This window comes from Onthophagus taurus, chromosome 6, assembly GCF_036711975.1.
Source record: "Onthophagus taurus isolate NC chromosome 6, IU_Otau_3.0, whole genome shotgun sequence".
NCBI lineage: Eukaryota > Metazoa > Arthropoda > Insecta > Coleoptera > Scarabaeidae > Onthophagus > Onthophagus taurus.
Genome location: NC_091971.1, coordinates 15731830 through 15753079, shown reverse-complemented (window position 1 = coordinate 15753079; position 21250 = coordinate 15731830). Strand labels below are relative to the sequence as shown.

Sequence of the window (21250 nt, the reverse complement as noted above, 5' to 3'; positions counted from 1 at the left end):
GCTCTATGCAGTAGTATATAATTTTAGTAGATCTCATGGTTGCGCAAAGAGTTTTCCCCAAAAACTGCAAAATCCGCCTATAATTACCGTATGTAAATGTTTACAGCGTCATAACATTCTTATATGATACGGACAAACCTCCATGAGCATACAGAATTTATAGGAAATTTTCCACTCTATACAATGGTATATAAATATAGTGGATCGCACGGTTGCAGAAACATTTTCCCCCTAAAAACTGCCAAAGAACCATGTATTATTGCCATATGTAAATGTTTAAGGAATCATAACATTGTTATATGATACGGACAAAACTCCGAGATCATATAGGATCCATAGGAAATTTTTCGCTTTATGCAGTGATATATAATTTTAGTAGATCGTACGGTAGCGCAAACATTTTCCCCCCAAAAACTGCAAAATCCGCCTATAATTATCGTATGTAAATGTTTACGACGCCAAAACTTTCTTATATGATACGGACAAAACTCCGAGATCATATAGCATCTATAGGAAATTTTCCGCTCTATGCAGTAGTATATAATTTTAGTAGATCTCATGGTTGCGCAAAGAGTTTTCCCCAAAAACTGCAAAATCCGCCTATAATTACCGTATGTAAATGTTTACAGCGTCATAACATTCTTATATGATACGGACAAAACTCCATGAGCATACAGAATTTATAGGAAATTTTCCACTCTATACAATGGTATATAAATATAGTGGATCGCATGGTTGCAGAAACATTTTCCCCCCAAAAACTGCAAAAACCATGAATTATTAACTTTCATAACTTGTCATAACTTTCTTATATGATACGGACAAAACTCCGTGACCATATAGAATTTATTGGAAATTTTCCGCTCTATACATTGGTGTATAATTTTAGTAGATCGTATGGTTGCGCAAATATTTTTCCCCAAAAAACTTCAAAATCCGCCTATAATGACCGTATGTAAATGTTTACAGCGTCATAACATTTTTATATGATAAGGACAAAACTCCATAAGCATACAGAATTCATAGGAAATTTTCCACTTTATGCAATGGTGTATAAATATAGTAGATCGCATGGTTGCAGAAGCATTTTCGACCCAAAAATTGCAAAAAACCGTGTATAATTGCGTATGTAAATGTTTACGGTGTCGTAACTTTCTTATATGATACGGACAAAACTCCGAGATCATATAGGATCTATAGGAAATTTTCCGCTCTATACAGTGGTATATAATTTTAATAGATTGTCTGGTTGCGCAAACATTTTCCCCCCAAAAACTGCAAAATCCGCCTATAATTATCGTATGTAAATGTTTACGACGCCATAACTTTCTTATATGATACGGACAAAACTCCGAGATCATATAGCATCTATAGGAAATTTTCCGCTCTATGCAGTAGTATATAATTTTAGTAGATCGCATGGTTGCGCAAGAGTTTTCCCCAAAAACTGCAAAATCCGCCTATAATTACTGTCTGTAAATGTTTACGGCGTCATAACATTCTTATATGATACGGACAAAACTCCATGAGCATACAGAATTTATAGGAAACTTTCCACTCTATGCAATGGTGTATAAATAAAGTAGATCACATGGATGCAGAAGCATTTTCCTCCCAAAAACTGCAAAAATCATGTATAATTGCCATATGTAAATGTTTACGGTGTCATAACTTTTTTATATGATACGGACAAAACTACGAAATTGTATAGGATCTACAGGAAATTATCCGCTCCATGCATCAGTTTAGTGAGTGGCAAGATTGTACAAGCAGTTTCTCTCCCAAAAGCTGCGAAAACCGCTTATAATTTCCGTATATATATGATTACAACATCATAATAATTGTCATTAACATTATGTTTGTGCAACTATCCCATCTACTAAAGTTATATACCGCTGCATAGAGCAGAAAATTTCCTATATGATTGATACTGCTTTAGTTTTTTGTTCCTAAAAATAAGAGAGTTGTTTTAAAAAAGTTCAATCTATCGATTCTATGTGTAAGTTTGTTTATTAGGCCTACTTTTTGAGCGAAGCTCTTTCAAGTTTTTTCATTATGTATCATAATGACAGAAAATACGGATTTAGATAGCTCAAAGTGTGTTCTTTTCAAATTGATGAAACTGTTTTTCTTATTCGGTTCCATAATGAATTCACATGGGCTTGAAATTTGGCAATTTTGAGGTGAATTGGCAATCGATACACGACGACGTTCTTTATTTTTTTGTACTGTTGATATTGACAGAAAACGGTTTTAGATGAAGAAAAGATCAAGCTTTTTAGTAGTGTATTTAATATTTTGTTATCTCTAAAGACAACGAAGATATCGACTAGTAAAGTAGTTTGTTACTGTCGTATTATAAAAATGGAATTTTATTAAAAGAAATTAATAAAAATTTGGGTTGGGTTCCCATTAAAAGTTTTGATTAAATATTCATCTAAAATATATTATTTATTCAAAACGTGCTTATACAACACAGTCGAGGTCAGGTGGTGAATGTTTTGGTCAATTAACCCCAGGGAAGTTTTAGGTAAAATTATACACGAGGGTAACATTTAGTCTAACAGGGTCTTTATTGTGTCTTGAAGTGTAAAAGGGGTTAAATTAAATCTTTATATTTCATATGGTCCTTTATTATAACATGATTGAATTCATCACCCTTATTTTTTATAACATATTTATTAAGCTAATACAATAAAAAAAGGCGAAGAAGAGGAAAAAAAGATCGTAATTTTTACTGTTCGTTTCATTTATATTTCTGATTAAAGAAAATATTGCGTGGTGGTTTTTACGCCTTCACTATGTGTACAGAGCGTGGATGAAACATTCCATGGATGACACAAATCCGTCGACATGGTCTTGTAATAAAAAAAAAGAGGAAACACGAACAACTCTTAACTTGTCGGATCGGATCGAAAAAATCCAAAACGAAAAGCTCGGGGGTTTTAGTTTCAAAAGGTTTAAAATTTTTTTTATCTTTCGGTGTTTTGTAACCAATTTTATTTAGACTATTTTCTCAAACACTTCTCCCTGATCTATTGTTGCTTTAATTCTTCATTAAGGATCACCTTATTTTATCTTTTCTTTTTTTTTTGAGAACATAATTGATCACTTGCTATTCACGTCATGTACGTAGCCATCCGAAGCTATCTAATCGCGATTTATGTCAACGGAATGTCGATGGGAGCTTTCCATGTGTCCCGTAATTTCTATGTCTATATGAAGGTTATAAATTTTTGGAAAAAGTATGGCTTTTTTAGCTTAGTTAAGAGATTCATGTTTAAGTTTGAAGTTAACAAAATGTAACAAAGCATTTTAGAATAACTTTGAGTAGAGTTTACTTTAAGATACGGATGTTGACGTTAATTAGTACTGATTAAAATAACGTTGCAATCGATACGTTTCGTAAAATAAGGAAGATGTTGAAATAGTTTTGTTTTTATTGGAGGAAAATTTGTAAATAAAATAAGTTTTGTTTTGTAATAAACACGATGTTATCGATTCATTTACTAAAATAAAAATATAAACTCTAATTCTTTAATAATTAAAAAAAAATAATCTTATTATAACAAAGTTAAATTCAATTGAAAGCAGAAAGTGAAAAGTAAACAATTTAAACTCTATAAAACTACTTATTATTAAGAATGAAAGACTTTTAAAGCTAACTATCTCAAACAAAGCAAAAGATAATAAAGTTAAGAAACGGGACGGTTGCAGATAATTGAAAATGGGTGAGATCGAGTTTTAAATCAATTCGAAGTGACCAAATGGATTTTAATGGAAAGCTTGTGAAAAAAAAAATGATTATGAATCCTCATTATCTCATCGTCGAGTCGAGTCGATAAACTAATGAATCGAATTTGCCGTTGCGGCAAAATAATAAAATAGACTCCCCTCCCGGAGTTTTACATAAATTCAATACAACTTAAATCGCTTCTGATTAAACTCATAAATCCAGATCGGCGTTCAACTACAATTCTACGCCGACAACTTCTCTACAACGACTTTTTACATTTCCATCTACATCTACACTTCTTCACTATGTTTAAATTGAAACGTTTATTCGTAAAGTTTTTTTTTTTTTTTATCATAAATTGCTTCAAATTAATTTATTTATTTGATCGATGATTTTCTCTTCAATTATGAACACAGTTGACCTGGCTCTATAAAAATTGCATAATACCAAAAACGATGTGGTTCATTGAACTGAAATAATTGCATCTCAACTTTCATAAAGTTCACATCGACTTTTCACAATATCGAAAAAAAAGTTACTAAAAATATCGCGAATCCCATAGTTTTATGCAAATCAAGATTTAATGGGATTTTTCGAAATTAATTTGGTGGAAATCAAATGTTGCTTAACGGCGTAAATGATTATTAACGCAATATTTATTTTGAAAAATATAAGAAAAATCGACGACTTGAATAAGGCAATTAAACAGCAAATGCTTTTTCTCAAAGACCAACCGGCTTGAAATTACGTTTCAGATCTTCTAATTACTACATTCAGACGGTCGCAAGGGCGAATCAAATTATAGACGAACAGGAATAATTTTCTTCGCTATGCAAAGTTCTTAAATATAAAGGAATATTAATTATTTTGGAAAGTAGTAATTATTTATTTTGAATAAAAATATTACTTCTATATGTTTCGTAATTTAAAAAAGAGGCAAGTTTAAATTGATTTTAAAATGATTAAATTAATGCTAAATATTAAAAAATAATCAATTTTATTTAAATAAATTAATAAAAATTTATTTAAAGTTATAGAAATCTGTAACTTATGTGTAGAATAAGTTGCCTATACATTTTTTATTTAATTTTTTATAACTTAAATAAATTCGGAGTTTTTGAAGCAACGTATATATTTCAAGTTTTTAATGATTAAATATTAATTAATAATATAATTTAAAACAGTTATTATCTCTAAAAATAAGTATGAAATTAATTTTAAATTACATAGTGTAGGATAAGTTGCCAATATTCAAATTTATGTCATTGTTTAAAATTAATTTAATTTTTATAATCAAATACCTATCAAGTTCATATATGAGGAGAAAAAATATTTACACATATATTTTTTGATGATTTTTGATTCACACAATTAAAAATTTTTCATTCTCTTATAAATTATTATTATTATTGACCATTATGCAATTATATAGATTAAAATAATGGTACTAATTTTCATTTATGTACTAAGCGAAGAATTGGCATAGTGCACTTTCAGCATGCACAAGGCACATTCAGCTTGACAGTGTGGTACCTAAGAGACCAAAATTATAATACAAAAAAGAAACGGGCTACAATGAATGCAAATTCTTTATTCAATGAGGTCATTTGAATCAGATGAAGATGTGTCATCTTGAATTTTCTTTTGCCATTTCTTTTCTTTACTTACTTTCTTTTGAGTGTTTAATTTTGGCACCACTTTTTTTCTGATTTCTTACTTTTTGTTGAAAAGACTTGTCTTGTAGCATTTTTCTTAGCTTGTTTAAACATTTTCTCCCTTTCAATGTCTTCAGTTCGTTCCTTTTCTAGTGTGTCATTTCATACAATTTTGCCTGAAGAATTATATAAAATCGCTTAATCAATATTTTGTCGACACCGGTAATTTCTGCCGAAGAAGAAGCATTACAAAAAAATCTTCTAGCAGTATTTAAATCGTTTGTATTACTACTTATTTGCTTTGGCTTATCAATAATTAAACCAAGCTCTTTGTGGAACCAAAGCTTTGTTATCTTTTTTTAATTGTTTATTTTCTTCGGTAGTAGCTAACCACTTTCGGAAGGATAGATTATATATGAATAAAATCATCGCCATGCAACGTATCCAGGCATGTAACGTTGACAAACCATAGCGAAATGCATTATTATTTTCTGGTCCTTTTCTAAATTATTCATTTGCCGTGGATTAGCACCGCAAATAGTACATGTCAAACATGAAGGTGTACCTGTTATTATTTGGGCAACTTTTCCATCTATCATAGTGAAAAACATGTTTGATTTGTATTACTTTTCCTTGCTTTGTAATTACCGATGGACTCAAACTATCAATTTGACTTTGTATAGGGGAAGGTAGGGCAAGACGGGGTACTTAAGCACTTAAAAATTTTTTGTAGTCGTAAGAAATGCTCAATACAAATACAAGGTAATGTAATTAAAACTTCAGTATTTCCGAAGTTAATTTCAAAAATTAGGACTAAAAAAAAATTAGTATTTATGGTAGGAAAAAATTTTTTTTCAGGGTTTTTCAAGTACCCCATCTTGCCCTATAGTGAGGGTAAGATGGGGTGGCTCAATAATTGGAAATGCATAGGTTTTTAAATTACAGATTTATTCAAATACAAAAAACTTATTTCAATAATTAAAAAAAATCTTGACATTGTTTGAAAAAAATGTTCAAAAGGATAAATACTTTAGTCGCAAGTAACATTTAGTTTGTATCATCTGAAAAGTTACGGATTTATTATTCAGTTCTTATCGTCCTTTTGTAAGCAAAATTCACAGATATCGTGTACCTCGGCATCCTCGTCCTCCTCTCCCGCACAAGAACAGTGACCCTACTTTTTGTAGGAGACGCATGACAGCCATCCTTCTGTAGACTGAGAGTAGAAATGGTCACAATACAGACACGCAGTGCCATCTTCATCTGAAGTGCTTCCTTCTTCCTTTTTTTCTTTTTTTATCTCTTTTGGCAGATTAGTTATTGTTTTTTATGTTTTCCCCTTTTTTCTTTACGAATAAATAGCAATTTTTTAACATTTCTCTTAGGAGTATTCTTCACTTCTGCATTCTTTCCTTCTGCATGCTTTTCTTCTTGGTCCTTCTTTTTACCGAGCTTAACTTTATTTACACTCTCTAGAAGTTCTTTTATGTAAGGCGAGCTAGTTACAACAACAGTTTTTCCTGTTGTGTGGAATGATTTCCGGATGTTTTTCTTTCTGACATGAGGAACAGGAACAATTTGTTCAGGAGAAACCGCAAAGGATCTTAATTGATGATAGGTGTTGTTCTTGGGAGCTTGTTGGTTTGTGGTGTGGTTATTGGAGTTACTATCATTCCAATGTGAACACCAAGGTTCAGCAAACGCATCTTGCTCTTTAGGTTCGGCTTGGTGACAGAACCATCGTTTGTCTGTGGTATAACCTGCTTACGCGAGCCATTTGAAGCACTTCCTTGGTCACTATTGACAATAATGTTAGCGGCTTCATTTGTAATTAAAGGAATGTCTGTTGTGATAGAAGCTTTAAACACTGAATCTGGAAAGATATTTGGTTCGTAAGGGCAAATTCCAGTTTTTTTGAAACCATTTATCGCAGTCAATATAGTTGCAGCCCTGAGAAAGGCTTTGCCCAAAATCTCAACGATTTGAAACTAAGTAACAACTTTTCCTGGATTTGATAGTAGCCAATTCCAACAGAGAATCACCACACCATTAGCCCTTGCTTTATCAATTATGGTCAGACTCTGTATATGAGTTGAATGACCATCCAACAATAGCAGGACTGGTTTCTCCTTGGTTGTTTAAGAAAATACGATGAATTTGTCGAACCACTTCTCAAAAATGTTTTTCTGCATCCAGCCAGAGACATGGCATTCTGCCCACATTCCAGGTGAACAATTGTTCAGCAATTCTGGTTTCATTCGCTGTCGAGGAGGCCGCTTGTTATTTCTAACTACTGCTAACTGGTATGCCAGCCGGTTTACCTCATTACAAGTCAAACCAAGCAAACGACCTTCCCACTGAGAACCCCGCCTTGCCCCCAGGGACAATTTTTAAGTTAGGTTAATATTATAGAACGAAGGATATATTCTATTAGGTTATTTCATGCATTAATTTATTCCTAAAAAAAACGCTTTATCTGATAATAATATTTAATAGTACGATAAAAAATTACTTCACTTACCTTTCACGTCTAAAAACAACGAAAAATTACATCAGCACAGGTGAAAAACACATTTTGATGGGTACACTCCGAATGGTTTGTTCGAAATGGCTGCAAGCTCTATCCGACACTCACACAGCACCAGCCTACTAGTCAACTATTTTCCACTAGGTTGCTACACCTACCGTAGCAGTAATTGCAAAAGCCCCGTCTTGCCCTCCACCCCGTTTTGCCCCGCTCTCCCCTATCATCAACAACGGCTTTTGAAAACTCGATTGAAATTGGTTGACAAAACCGCACAAAAGAGGGAACAGGAGTTTGCCACACTACCTTATCAGTTTCTTCGTCAATTAATCTGATAGGTACAAATGAAGCTATGAACAAATTAACATCAGATACATTAGACTCTTCAGGTAGTACTTGCTTGTATTCACTTTGTGCAGATGAGCCATCACTTACTATATAAAACTAAGTTTTGTAATCCAGACTTATATACTGACTCAATTAATAAAATTCTATTAATCATGCGATTTAATAAATCTTGTAAAGAAGTTACCTTTGCATATGTATTGCTAGAAACACGTGGATAACAGCTTTTTTTACTTTTCTGGATGTTGTGATAAGGTGGCAATAAAAAGCAGCTTTTCTCATTGGTTAGATTTTTAAGGTATAAATATTGTGCTTTAGTCAAATCTAAATCAATGTAAACGCTTAATGCTTCATATGCAGTCAATGGATGTGATTTATCATGGTGGATCTGTTTTAAAATTGCTTTCTTTTCATCAGGCTGCAAATCTCTTATAGTCTCCACTAAATTTGCTTGATCACTTTCTCCCATTTACCGTAATCCCTGAACTGTATATGCGATCAAATCCATATTCGTATAGCAATGTGGTATTTTTTGGTCTCTTACTAGATGTTGCAGAATCTTCGTAAGGTAGACACGGTGTTCCTCTCATTGCGTTAGATGTAGATGGAACCAACAGATTTGTCGCATTCTTCATTTAGGACAGATAAAGATACAATATACTCCTGGTTTAACCAATCATGGTTTTTCGCAAAAAAAATCTTCTTTGTACGTGATGCTTCTGTCCAACGCAATTTTATCGCAGTAATCACATTTCTTTTGAAATGATTAATTATTAACTGTATGTTACATATTGCGCTGAATAACTTGAAAAGCATGCTTACAAATGAATTGGTGTTTTATATTTAAATAAAAATGTACTAAGGATATAACTTTTGTGGACACGCTGTATAGCATTGTTTCTTCCGATTTTCCGAAAATTGATTATATTATCGTGATATTATTATTCGGTATGCCAAATTTAAGCTGCCTAACCTAAGAAAAACCATATTGCATTTTAGCTATGTACGTCGTCAGTAAACCAGACGCTTATAAGTAACACTTCCGTATGTGACTTGGACTCTTTTAGTTTTCTGGTCATAACTTCTAAATAGGCAAAAGTTATCAGCTAATTTTTTTATATGTTTTAAAGAAGATTTCTCATATTATGTTTATTTCTAACTCCTGGGCAGTTACATAAAACTTAGATATACAATACATTTCTTAACATAACTTCTAAACCTACATAAATATGTATCTCAATAAATGCAAACGTCATCTTGACAGATCTGTCAAACCCAATATTAATAAAATGATTTCCATAAAAGTTTGTATTTCCACAATTCTAATAAATATGTTTATCCAGCCAATTGTTTATACAAAATAGGAACATAATCGTCCCATTCCGCCTGATAGAAATTACCAGCAATAGGTTGACCCAACTGATATTTTTCAGCAAACTTTTTAATAGAAAATCCTCCTCTATTATCACCAGAATTATTTGTAAGTCTTGGTTCATCAAAATTTAATTTTCCATTTTGTTGGTAAATCAAAAAAACGTAACGATGTAACCCAGTTCCTTCTGGTGGTCCAGATCCTACATATTGAGATAACGTCTCTCCCTCGGAAATGTTACCTCCAGGAATGTTTCCAACTAACCAATGATGCCATTCGCGAAATTTCGGATCTGTGCGACTTGGAGCATCCGGATCCGTCAAACAAATTGTATATAATTCGCTATCATCGGCTGTCCATGCGACATTTGGAATGTCTTTTACTTGAGTGGGTGTTAAAACGTTTCCGAGATCAACATTTACACCACTAGGATAGCTGACTTTGCAGAGTTCTTTTGGTGTTTGATCGATAACATCCGGAACAATTTGAAGTTCTTCCATATTTTTAGTTGATGTAGGAATGTTTTATGTGTAACTAATATTATTTTCATAAATTTTAAATTAATTACAGAAACCTATAATTATTTGTGAAATAAGTTGCCTATATTAAAATTTATATATTTAATTTTTTTAATTTAAATTTAAAATCTAATTTTAACATCTTTTTATATATAACCGACACGGATCTAAACTTCTTAGAAAACTAGATTTTTCCAGTTTCTTTAATGACTTTCTTAATTTGAACTCTTAGCAAAGTTTACTTATTTACATTTTTTATTTTTTACAATTAACACAAACCAAATTTCAAAAAATGAGATTTAATTGAGCTAACTTAAAAGAAAGATAAACAATATTGCAATCAATTTCGTTTAAAGATAATTGTGTTTAAAGTAGAGTAGTCTGTAAATATCAAGCTTAAACTGTAAACAGATAAAGAATATCAGCGTTGTGTAAAATTGTGAAGGTGACACACACAGAAATTCCCTCCACTTCGACTAATAAAATGAACATACACACTCTCTCAACGTGTATCACGTGCGTATCGCGTTTCGTATAGTCACGTTTCACGTTTTCATCACACTTTAAACGAGTAATTTATTAAACCTGTTCTTAAAAAGATTACAACACGATTTTTAATTGCAAGCTAATTTTAAATTGTAATGATTAAGACGAAAATTATTAAATAGTCTCAAGGTTAGATAATAAATTAATTATTGTTTCAATTATAGAAATATACAAAGTTAGCAACCAATTATAAGATTTTACATGTACAGTACCGATTTCGATGAACAACATCTCATTCGAAATTTTAATTTGGCCAAAACGGAAGTGGAAAACCTGATTCAAAATCTCCAAAATGCCAAAAAACTACGAAGGTACACGAAAATAACACAACCATGACCTTTTTGAAGTGGACATAACTTCTAAACGATGTACTCGACTATCAAGATCTATACGTCATTCGATTCACCATAGTTTTTTCTACTAATATCAGAAAATTTTCAATCTCAATTCTTTCCCATTAACCATGTACAGTCCTCAGAATGACACTGTGTTCGATTCGTTGTTTATACAGATATGGACACCCAAAATGTCTAGCTCACAAGGGATTCAGAACATTTTAGAAAAAAAGTTTTAGTACAAAAGTTGTAGCAAATTTTATTGTTAACAATATTGCTCTTTTACACTTTTGCTCTCAGAAGCATAAATATTGAGAAAAATTTGAAAAGGTGAAAATTAGCTGAAATTGTGGTTTTACATCTTATTGTTGGTAGAGCACACAATTCGGAACGTTTTAGGAAAAAAGTTTTAGTATAATAGTTGTAGCTAATTTTATTGTTAACAATATTGCTCTTTTGCACTTTTGCTCTCAGAAGCATAAATATTGAGAAAAATTTGAAAAGGCGAAAATTACCTGAAATTGTGGTTTTAAATCTTATTGTTGGTAGAGCACGAGATTCGGAACGTTTTAGAAAAAAACTTTTAGTATAAAAGTTGTAGCAAATTTTATTGTTAACAATATTGCTCTTTTACAGTTTTCCGCTCAGATGTATAAATATCGAGAAAAATTAGAATAGGTAAAAATTAGATGAAATCGTGGTTTTGCATCTTGTTTTTGACAGAATTCGAGATTCAAAACGTTTTAGATAAAAGTTTTAGTACAAAAGTTGTAGCAAATTTTATTATTAACAATATTGTTCTTTTACACTTTTGCTCTCAGAAGCATAAATATTGAGAAAATTTTGAAAAGGTGAAAATTAGCTGAAATTGTGGTTTTACATCTTATTGTTGGTAGAGCACACAATTCGGAACGTTTTAGGAAAAAAGTTTTAGTATAATAGTTGTAGCTAATTTTATTGTTAACAATATTGCTCTTTTGCACTTTTGCTCTCAGAAGCATAAATACTGAGAAAAGTTTGAAAAGGTGAAAATTAGCTGAAATTGTGGTTTTACATCTTATTGTTGGTAGAGCACGAGATTCGGAACGTTTTAGAAAAAAGCTTTTAGTATAATAGTTGTAGCAAATTTTATTGTTAACAATATTGCTCTTTTACACTTTTGCTCTCAGAAGCATAAATATTGAGAAAAGTTTGAAAAAGTGAAAATTAGCTGAAATTGTGGTTTAACATCTTATTGTTGGTAGAGCACGAGATTCGGAACGTTTTAGAAAAAAACTCTTAGTATAATAGTTGTAGCAAATTTTATTGTTAACAGTATTGCTCTTTTACAGTTTTCCGCTCAGATGTATAAATATCGAGAAAAATTAGAATAGGTAAAAATTAGATGAAATCGTGGTTTTGCATCTTGTTTTTGACAGAATTCGAGATTTAAAACGTTTTAGATAAAAGTTTTAGTACAAAAGTTGTAGCAAATTTTATTGTTAACAATATTGTTCTTTTACACTTTTGCTCCCAGAAGCATAAATATTGAGAAAAATTTGAAAAGGTGAAAATTAGCTGAAATTGTGGTTTTACATCTTATTGTTGGTAGAGCACGAGATTCGGAACGTTTTAGAAAAAAACTTTTAGTATAATAGCTGTAGCAAATTTTATTGTTAACAATATTGCTCTTTTACACTTTTGCTCTCGGAAGCATAAATATTGAGAAAAGTTTGAAAAGGTGAAAATTAGCTGAAATTGTGGTTTTACATCTTATTGTTAGTAGAGCACGAAATTTGGAACGTTTTAGAAAAAAACTTTTTCATAATAGTTGTAGCAAATTTTATTGTTAACAATATTGCTCTTTTACACTTTTGCTCTCAGAAGCATAAATATTGAGAAAAGTTTGAAAAGGTGAAAATTAGCTGAAATTGTGGTTTTACATCTTATTGTTGGTAGAGCACGAAATTCGGAACGTTTTAGAAAAAAACTTTTAGTATAAAAGTTGTAGCAAATTTTATTGTTAACAATATTGCTCTTTTACACTTTTGCTCTCAGATACATAACTATCCAGAAAAATCGAATAGGTTAAAATTAGCTGAAATTGTGGTTTTACATCTTATTGTTAGTAGAGCACGAAATTTGGAACGTTTCAGAAAAAAACTTTTTGTATAATAGTTGTAGCAAATTTTATTGTTAACAATATTGCTCTTTTACACTTTTGCTCTCAGAAGCATAAATATTGAGAAAAGTTTGAAAAGGTGAAAATTAGTTGAAATTGTGGTTTTACATCTTATTGTTGGTAGAGCACGAGATTCGGAACGTTTTAGAAAAAAAACTTTTAGTATAATAGTTGTAGCAAATTTTATTGTTAACAACATTGCTCTTTTACACTTTTGCTTTCAGAAGCATAAATATTGAGAAAAGTTTGAAAAGGTGAAAATTAGATGAAATCGTGCTTTTACATCCTATTGTTGGTAAAGCACGAGATTTGGAACGTTTTAGAAAAAAGTTTTAGTATAAAAGTTGTAGTAAATTTTATTCTTAACAATAATGCCCTTTTACACTTTTGCTCTCACATGCATAAATATCGAGAAAAATTCCAATATTGTCGTATTGACCAAAGATTAAGCACTCAAATGACTTATTGTTCATCAAAATCGGTTGAGAGGTTTTCTTATTTTAATCATAATACTATACATGTAAAATCCTATGTAATTGGGAACTATCTTCGCACAGACTCTTTTTAAAATATTTATTATTAAAAGTGATTAAAACCAAAATGAATCTTTAAGACAGTTTTTTTTAGATATAATCATACTCAGAAATGAACTATTTAACTGAGTCACCTTGTATAATAATGTTGATCAATGTAATTTAGCGTAGTTATGTAATTTACGTTGTGACAAATTCACTGCCTGTTTTTGCTGTTATTTTTTTGAGTTTCATTCAGCGAATGATTGCGCAACATTTCGCTATTGTTGAATTAAAATACGAGCGGAAACTCATTGTATTTAATATAATTAACTGTAAATTAATCTTTTATATGAGTAATTAATCATTTTAACGTTTCCCACACTTGATGTGTTTGATAAGAATTATCGCGTACTTTGAAGATTTGTTATTTCGTTATTTACAACGTTTAAAACATTTTTGGTTCTAAATTTACGTTTAAATGAAAAAACTCATTGTATACTTTTATGATGGTGACAATAAAATTTTATTGACGTTAATCGTTTCTTAATACTTTTATTACTTTTTAATGTTAACCGTTTTTTTTTTATTATTTATAGTCAAGATTTTTTTAATTTCGCAATTTTATGGTTATCTTAAATACTTTAAAAATAGAAAAAATCAACAAGGATGTAAACTATCGGTGAAGTTATAAATCAAATACTTATACTTTTTCTATAATCATCCAATCCATGAGATACGTAATATTTAAAACGATTTAATCGTTTTTAGTCATCAAAATAATTCATTCGAGAACTCATAAATAAAATAATTACTACGAGGTTAACAGTTCACGTGTTCATAGGTCAATGTCGTGGCCATTACGGCTACTTTAAACACTTCTTAAAAACAAGATTACGTTAAAAGCTAAGTCGAACATTGGAATTTTTCGCGGTATTTATTATCATGCAAATTCAATTTTATATCTTCACAACAATCCCGAGAGTAAACTGTGAAAGGATGGGTACGAGAAGGTTTGCAGGTGAACCTCCTCTTCGTTACAAAACATCTATAACTGATGTTTTAGATGCACTTTATGAGAATGCTGTTATTAAGATATTGTAAACATTAAGAACCTTGACTTTATACGAACTAAGAAATATCATCAAGTGCGGTACTTCCTAATTTTTAGAGTGATCTAATAACAATTAAAAAAATGGGTCGTCGAGCACTGGTATCAAAACATTTCAAAAATGGGAGGGGGGGAAATTACCAAAATGGACAACAAAACAGCACATTATAGAAAGATTTGTGCGATTGATTATTCGGAAAATCAAGGCTAATCCAAAGTTATCTGCTCTAAAATTGGCTGTAGAGATCCAAGAAGAGTTAGGAAAATCTTGCAGTGCTGCAACTGTTCGGCGAGTACTTCGCCAACATAATTTAAGAAGCCCTTTGCAAATAAAAAAATCAGGTAAGTCGGCTTAACTTTACAAAGGAACATATTCGAAGAGCCTAGAGTTTTGGAATGAGGTAATTTTTGTCGACGAGTCATAGTTTAACATTTTTGGCTCAAACAGTTTGTCCTATGTATGGCGCAAACCAAATACAGAACTAAAAAAGGAGGAATTTAAAAGCTACAGTTAAGCATGGTGGTGGAAACGTGACGGTTTTGGCCTACATGTCTGCTATCGTAGGAAATTTAGTGTTTATTGACGGAATTATGGATAAAAACGTACCTTCAAATTCTACAGCAAAATTTGGTAGAAAGTGCTGAACGCCTAGGACAATGATCCAAAACTCAAATCGGGAATCGTACAGTCGTGGCTTATTTGGAAGTGCACACTTAATGGCACCACCAGCATGGTCGATATGAACCCCATTGAAAATCTATGGACAATGTTGGATCAAAATATACGAAACTGGAAAATGTGTAACAAAGATGACTTGAAGAAAGCGCTATTTGGAAAATGGCAGAATATTACGCCACAAGTAACCAAAAAACTAGTTAAATCAATGCCAAATATACACACTAAATATTAAATTAACAAAAAAACCAAGAGCAGTTTATAAATTGTATATCTAAAGTCAGCTGTATCAAATGAGTTGTGACATAAAGTTGAATAATATTTTTGTTATCTAGTTTGTATATTGTTAAAAACCAATTTGTTTAATAAATGAATTTTTTTGCTTAATTTACAGGTATTATTCTTAACAATTACGTTCAAATTTTCTCTAAAAAATCTCTGTTTTAAATTCACTTCTCTTTAGATTTTGAACTATGGACTGTATCAAATAAGCTGTAAGCCACTGTAGCATAAATCCTGCAGCATGGAAAGCATGGAGAGAGACGTTATGAATAAAAAACATTTCTAATGCATCAAGAAATCATAATTCAGAATTATTTCATGTTTATCTATTACCAGTTTCTAGTGATATAGCATAAATCACAAAATGTCAAAATTGAACGATTTTTCTTAATATCATCTATAACGTTAGCACTAAAACTGATAGAGAAATATGTTATGAGTAAACAATATTCCTAATTCATCAATAAATCATAATCCAGAATTATTTCATATATATTTATTACCAGTTTCTAATGATATAGCATAAATCTCCAAAATTGGACCATTTTACTTCATAAAATCAACTATAACGTAAGCACTAAAACTGATGGAGAAAGATGTTATGAATAAAAAATATTCCTAATGCATCAATAACTTATAATCCAGAATTATTTCATATTTATCTATCACCAGTTTCTAGTGATTAATGATATAGCATAAATCCCCAAAATCAGACCATTTTTCTTCATAAAATCAACTGTAATGTAAGTACTAAAACTGATGGAGAAAGACGTTATGAATAAAAAATATTCCTAATGCATCAATTACTCATAATCCACACTTATTTCATATTTATCTATCACCAGTTTCTAGTGATACAGTATAAACCACAAAATGTCAATATTGAACGATTTTTCTTAATATCATCTATAACCTTAGCACTAAAACTGATAGAGAAATACGTTATAAATAAAAGATATTCGTAATTCATCAATAAATCACAATCCATAATTATTTCATATCTATCTATTACCAGTTTCTAATGATATAGTATAAATCATAAAATGTCAAAATTGAAAGATTTTTTTTAATAATATCATCTATAACGTTAGCACTAAAACTGATAGAGAAATTTGTTATGAGTAAACAATATTCCTAATCCATCAATAAATCATAATCCAGAATTATTTCATATATATTTATTACCAGTTTCTAATGATATAACATAAATCTCCAAAATTAGACCATTTTTCTTCATAAAATCAACTATAACGTAAGCACTAAAACTGATGGAGACAGACGTTATGAATAAAAATATTCCTAATGCATCAATAACTTATAATCCAGAATTGTTTCATATTTATCTATCACCAGTTTCTAATGATATGGCATAAATCCCCAAAATGTCAAAATTAGACTATTTTTCTTCATAAAATCAACTGTAACGTAGGTACTAAAACAGATGGAGAAAGACGTTATGAATAATAATTATTCCTAATGCATCAATAACTTACAATCCAGAATTATTTCATATTTATCTATCACCAGTTTCTAGGGATACAGTATAAACCACAAAATGTCAAAATTGAACTATTTTTCTTAATAATATCATCTATAACGTTAGCACTAAAACTGATAGAGAAATACGTTATGAATAAAAGATATTCCTAATTCATCAATAAATCATAATCCAGAATTATTTCATATCTATCTATTACCAGTTTCTAATGATATAGTATAAATCCCCAAAATGTCAAAATTAGACCCTTTTTCTTCATAAAATCAACTGTAACGTAAGTACTAAAACTGATGGAGAAAGACGTTATGAATAAAAAATATTCCTAATGAATCAATAACTTATAATCCACAATTATTTTATATTTATCTATCACCAGTTTCTAATGATATAGTATAAATCCCCAAAATCAGACCATTTTTCTTCATAAAATCAACTGTAATGTAAGTACTAAAATTGATGGAGAAAGACGTTATGGATAAAAAATATTCCTAATGCATCAATAAATCATAATCCAGAATTAGTTCATATATATTTATTACCAGTTTCTAATGATATAACATAAATCCCCAAAATCAGACAATTTTTCTTCATAAAATCAACTGTAACGTAAGTACTAAAACTGATGGAGAAAGACGTTATGAATAAAAAATATTACTAATGAATCAATAACTTATAATCCACAATTATTTTATATTTATTTATCACCAGTTTCTAATGATATAGCATAAATCCCCAAAATCAGAGCATTTTTGTTCATAAAATCAACTGTAATGTAAGTACTAAAACTGATGGAGAAAGACGTTATGGATAAAAAATATTCCTAATCCATGAATAACTAATAATCCGTACTTATTTCATATTTATCTATCACCAAATTCTAATGATATAGCATAAATCACAAAATGTCAAAATTGGACGATTTTTCTTAATAAAATGAACTTTAACGTAAGTTCTAAAACTTATGGAGAAAGACATTATGAATAAGAAATATTCCTAATGCACCAATAAATCATAATCCAGAATTATTTCATATCTATCTATAACCAATTGTTAATGATATAGCATAAATCCCCAATATGTCAAAATTAGACCATTTTTCTTCATAAAATCAACTGTAACGTATAGTTCATTTTTTTTCTATAATACCTGTCAAATTGTTGTAAAGTTGGCAAAATTAACAGGGAGTTTTGTTTTATCATGTTTTGAAGAAAATATGTCACATTGACGTTTGAGCTTTCGTTATTCAAAAAGAAAAGGTGCATAAAAAGTGTTGTGGGGTGTTTATTTGCCATTTATTTACCTAGAAAAGGTATTTTATTCTATTAATTACTTTGTAGCAGGTTTTTACAACAAATATGTACTTCGTTAAAATCGTGTTTATCTAAAAATTTATTAGTATTTTAACCTCAACTAATTAGTTACTGAAAATGTTACTAAAAATGATGAAAACAACATAAATTTTATAAGGGTCCTAGATAATACCAACAGAAACCCTAAATAATTTACATTGGCAAGTATTATAGAAAAAAAAAACGAACTATAAGTACTAAAACTGATAGACAAATACGTTGTGAATAAAAAATATTCCTAATGCATCAATAAATCATAATCCATACTTATTTCATATTTATCTATCACGTGTTTCTAGGTACATATATGGCATAAATCACAAAATGTCGAAATTGGACACTTTCTCTTAATAAAATTAACTATAACGTAAGTTCTAAAACTGATGGAGAAAGACGTTATGAGTAAAAAATATGCTTAATGCATCAATAAATCATAATGCACATTTATTTCATATTTATCTATTACCAATTTCTAGTGATATAGCATAAGTCACTAAAAAAGTCCATTTCTAGTCCAGTTATTCAGCGTTAGATTGTTGTATATTTTTATTGAACTAAAGTGGAACCAAGACTAGACCTAGAACTAGAAACATTTGGGTTTTACCAGACGACTCTTAAGACGGATAAACACGAATGTGTTATATTTAGCGAATGGAAAATTAATATAACACAGCTTTTTTAAAAAGTTTGATAAATGTTTTCTGCTTCGATGTATGTTTTTATGAGTTTTCAAAAACTGATACAACCCAACATAAATATATCGAACATTTTTTCAAGGTTTTTCGCATAATTGACGGTATAAATCATTAAAATTTTAAGAATTTGATGTTTTTCGCTAACAGTTAAAATGTCGAAACATATGTAGCACCGATTGCAAAGATAAATAAAAAATTTTTCATCGTTAACCTATATTTATAGTTTTATACCTTAATCTATAACGATGAACTCAACGGTGTGGATAGCTAGTTTAAAGTGCATATTAATAATTTTTCATATAACGGACTTTTGGCTGTATCGGACTCTCCCTTCCCCGAGGTTTTACTGTAATATAAAAAAAAATTCCTTACGTCATTTAAAAAATTGTATTGTAGGTAGTAAATAAAATTATGCTGAATAGACAATGAGGACAAAATGAACAAACTAACGGATAAGAAATAATTAACGCTATTATGACACTATTTTTAACGAGTAAAAATACGTAACAAATTTTACGTTTATTTCACAATCTAACCTGCGATGTTGAAATTGTTGAAACAGGTCCAAATCAAATATTTCTTATTATCACAAATCGTTGCGAATTATCAGTATCTTTTTTAAAGATTACGACAAATCTCTAGAAGAAAATCAATTTTTCTTACACATTAATTTTTCGAAGTAGAAAAAGAAATATAAAATTTATAATTTAGTTGAGACTACTTTTTTCCTTTAAGACATAAAATTATCTCATTCAAAGAATGCTTACAATTCATATTTGTAAAATGCTGAAACAATTCCACGTTGCAAAAATTAACATGCTGGTTGTACGTATGTAAGAAATGATGACTCATTCGTTATCCAACGATCAAAGTCCAAACGTACCTTTCTACAGTTAAACGTTAAATTGCAACAAATTAATTTTAATAATTCCCAGTTGGATTTTACAACAAAATTCGAAATACATGGTTGTTTATGAAACGATTTGAAATGTTGATTTTCATCCGTCTTCATTCATTCCTATTCGCGGAATATAAATATTTATCTTTACTTTTGTATGGATATTTGTATCGAACGAATATGATAAGATATATTTAGACATTTTGAGTTTTGCGGTTTAAACAAAAAAAAAATGATGACCCAACTGGAATGGATTTTTATTTTAGTGAGGTTCACGTCAACGTTGAACTCGTTCTAAATTTGGTTTTGGCCACATTTTAACGTGGAGGTGCCTATGTTACACACGCGACGTTTTGTCGGCTCATTTAAATAAAAGACAGAGGCGGAATTTTAACTTTTCACTTGGCAGAGTTAAAACAATTTAAGTGAAACTGTTAAAAAGTAAAATTTTATCAACATTTTTAGTCTAAATATAAAATTTATATAAAAAATGTTGGTGGAATCCAAACTGAATCTGAGTATTTATACGATATAGCGATGGGATATTTATAAACCGTAAAAAAATGATATCTCCCGAAGTTTCGTTTTTCAAAAAAAAACCTTGAAAGATCAAATGGCATTCCTCATAAAGATTTCGCCAAGACCAAATCATACCGTGCAGGTACACTCTAGAATAAGGCAGTAAAATCCGCTCGTAACCAGTTCAAAAAAGATAGACTTAAAGCAATGCTTTCAAGTAAGGTATGTACACAACGTTGTAAAATGTACGATTATTTTTGCTACCTCAAACATAAAATTTTAAACGTTGAAATAATATTGCTTTAATAGAATTAATATTATTTAGTGTTTCTGTTGAAAACTAAACTTAATTTGAAAACAGAATTCAAAAAAAATTTTGGCATAAAGTATTTGAAACATTGTGGTTTTGAAGATGCTGGCAAAATTCGCTGTAACGTCTTGGTAGCTTAATTTGGTCTTTGGATTATCTGTAAAATCTTGTAAGAGTAAATGTATCCACAAAATTTTCAATTTATTGC

At 30.1% G+C, this 21250-nt stretch overlaps 1 protein-coding gene across 1 annotated transcript; it reads right to left on the bottom strand.

The window, feature by feature from the left end:
- Nucleotides 1-9394: 9394 nt before the first annotated feature.
- LOC111418134 (protein D2-like) lies at nt 9395-10187 on the bottom strand. Its single transcript, XM_023050597.2, has one exon. It carries the CDS (start codon nt 10130-10132, stop codon nt 9596-9598), a length of 537 nt encoding a protein of 178 aa, XP_022906365.1. The 5' UTR covers nt 10133-10187; the 3' UTR covers nt 9395-9595.
- Between the last annotated feature and the right edge of the window lie 11063 nt (nt 10188-21250).